Raw genomic sequence first — 2,669 nt, forward strand, 5'->3', positions numbered from 1 at the left:
ATTTGCGACTCACGTTTGCGGTTGGCTTCTGTACTCTATGTATACTATCTCTATGTATGAGATAGCCAAGCTCCGCCTTCAGGACCATCACGTGACCAAACAGCGGCAATTTCAAATCACGGTTCACACGTATGGTAGTGGAATAGTAGTAACTCCAATTCTGTACTTCGTATACTTTCCGTTTTCTGTCACAAAATACCGCAAGCAATGCTCCGTCCTTCAGATCCATACGGGACCAATAGATATAGCTAACAATCATGGCGACACAAAACCAGGAATCATACTTGTTCTTTTAGTAATGTTGCTGATTTTTAAAGCATTTTTCCATGCATTGGAGAGATCTATCTTTTTAGAGTTGCCAAATACATTCTGCCTCTTTACAAAGCGTTCGTTTGCGCGAGGGAAGCATATGATAACTGAGATGTGAATTTTTATTTGCTCTGCTCCCACAATTTTTCACTGCACAATAATCCCAGTTGGTACTTTTTTTACGTGATATAAACTTGCCAATCTCCCTCGCACTTATTTCATTAATGAAAAATACAAGATTAACGAAAATTGCTGTGCCAAACAATGCTTTCGCCTGGCGCGCCTGGCTTTGTCTAGTTCTTCTGCTCGCCACGAGAGGTCATGGTAAATGTGTCAATTCCCAATAGAGTGGATAGAATGTTCCTCAGTGTTCCAAACGTATGTAGTGAATCAGAGTTTTTGTGAGTTTCGAAAGTTCCGAATTTTTCCAAATATTGAATATTTCCTTGTGCTTATTGTATATTGTATTGAGGATTTGGAAATAGAGAAAGGATCTGGAAAATCTAGCATGCCTGCAACAAAAAAAAATACATCGGGAAAGGTAAGAATATATATCTCATTGTCTACACTTCGATATTGTAAACACGAAAAAATATTATTTCTTTTACATAAAATATGTATTTTAAATCATTTTTGTGGTGTACTTACGCGTACAAAACTTTGTTCTTTTTATAGTTCGTCGGATCATCTCAGAGAATGAGAATTATAAACCTTTACAAACATATGATGAGCAAAAAGCCAATTCCAAGATATAAATCGATGATAATTGAGCTAATGAAGGAAACGGGAATTGGTAAAACAACAATACAGAAGACAATTTCTGAATATAAATCTACAGGCAGAGTAACCTCGCCAAACAGGACGAGACCGCGCGTAAAAATTTTTCAAAAATTGTCTGACGAAGAAGTACTTAGTATACGCAAGAAGGTACATGATTGTTGGTTCTCTCGCGAAATTCCGAACGTGAAAAAAATATGGAAAGCTGTAAATGATGACCCGCAGCTCCCGTCCTTCAGTGAGTCGTCCATGTATCGGATATTAAAGCAATTGGAATTCAAATGCATAATTCGTTGTCACAATAACGCTTTAATCGAGGAGGACTACATTGTCGCCTGGCGACAACAATACATTGAGGACATTCAACGATATCGAACAGAAGGGCGTCCAATATATTATTTAGATGAAACTTCGATTAACGTTGCAGACTCCCCGGTAAAAAGCGAACTGCCGATAAGCAATCCTGAGACCTCTTGCAACAAAGACCGGTTGCTTATTGCACACGTCGGGTCATCGGACGGATTTCTACCTGGAGCTCTCCTTTGTTGCCAATCCAAAACAGATTCTGACGATTATCTTAAGGAAATGAACAACTATACATTTTTTACGTGGTTCAGGAAGATTTTGCCCATGCTAAGAGATCGGGCAGTTATTGTGATGGACGATACTCCACTCCACAATATGATAATTGAAAATTATCCAAATTTAGATTGGAAGAAAAACGATATAATTACGTGGCTGATAGGTAAGGGGGAAAAGCTGCAGTCTGTACACTATGTAAAGGTGCAATTACTTAAATTAGTTGAGAAGCATAAGCGCCCGGACGACAGAAATTATGTCGTTGACGAGTTTGCAAAGCAGTTTGGACATACTGTGGTACGCCTTCCCCCGTACCATTGGGAATTGAATCCCATTGAATTGGCATGGGCAAAAATAAAAGAATACATCCGAGCTCAAAGTACAATGGACATGTTACCAGATGTTGAACACTTAGTTGAATCAGCCGTGAAAAATGTGAACGCCGAGTCATGGCAAAATTTAATCATGCATACAACGGAAGTAGAAACTAAGTTGCGTCAGCTTGACTACATCACGGACGACATGTTAGACGAAGGTGAACCCTGGATGGATAATCAGTCCGATGATTCCGGCGGAATTGATTCCGAAACTGAATGATGCTATATTAAAGACCTTCACATTTTTGGACATATTGTTTGTTAATATTTAAATATTTATATTACACATATGTATATTTTTTGAAAATATTAAATGTTTGACTATTTTACGTATGTAAATGCGCAGTTCTTATTCATGTCTACAATTCTCTATCCTGCCTATTCATCCGTCCTGTTGTTTTATCGTGAATACTGAACCATGGTTAATGGAGGCGGAGACTGACTTTAGACGGAGGTCTGAGACGTTCGCTGCGATCTCCATCACCTTTCATGCTGCGTGAAACGGTCCTAGATTCTCGAAACAGTGAGAAACTAACTTAATCTAACCTAACCAAACCAATAGTATTAGAGTTGGCTGTGGGCATACGTTGATTCGATGTTCAGACAATCTACGGAATTCTACAAAAA

The 2,669-nt window shown here is 38.6% G+C and overlaps 1 protein-coding gene across 2 annotated transcripts; it reads left to right on the forward strand.

Moving 5' to 3' along the window:
* The first annotated feature begins 14 nt into the window (after positions 1-14).
* LOC108629203 (uncharacterized) lies at positions 15-2,292 on the forward strand. 2 transcript variants are annotated; one of them, XM_026817113.1, is made up of 3 exons: positions 15-850; positions 985-1,236; positions 1,312-2,292. In XM_026817113.1, exons 1-3 carry the CDS (start codon positions 638-640, stop codon positions 2,260-2,262), a joined length of 1,416 nt encoding a protein of 471 aa, XP_026672914.1. In that variant the 5' UTR covers positions 15-637; the 3' UTR covers positions 2,263-2,292. The 2 variants fall into 2 exon arrangements, with proteins under 2 accessions (XP_026672914.1, XP_017887183.2); XM_018031694.2 differs by having other exon boundaries at positions 985-2,292.
* Positions 2,293-2,669: the final 377 nt, after the last annotated feature.

Source organism: Ceratina calcarata, unplaced genomic scaffold (assembly GCF_001652005.2).
Source record: "Ceratina calcarata isolate Rehan_Ccalc_2016 unplaced genomic scaffold, ASM165200v1 scaffold556, whole genome shotgun sequence".
NCBI classification, from domain to species: Eukaryota; Metazoa; Arthropoda; class Insecta; order Hymenoptera; family Apidae; genus Ceratina; species Ceratina calcarata.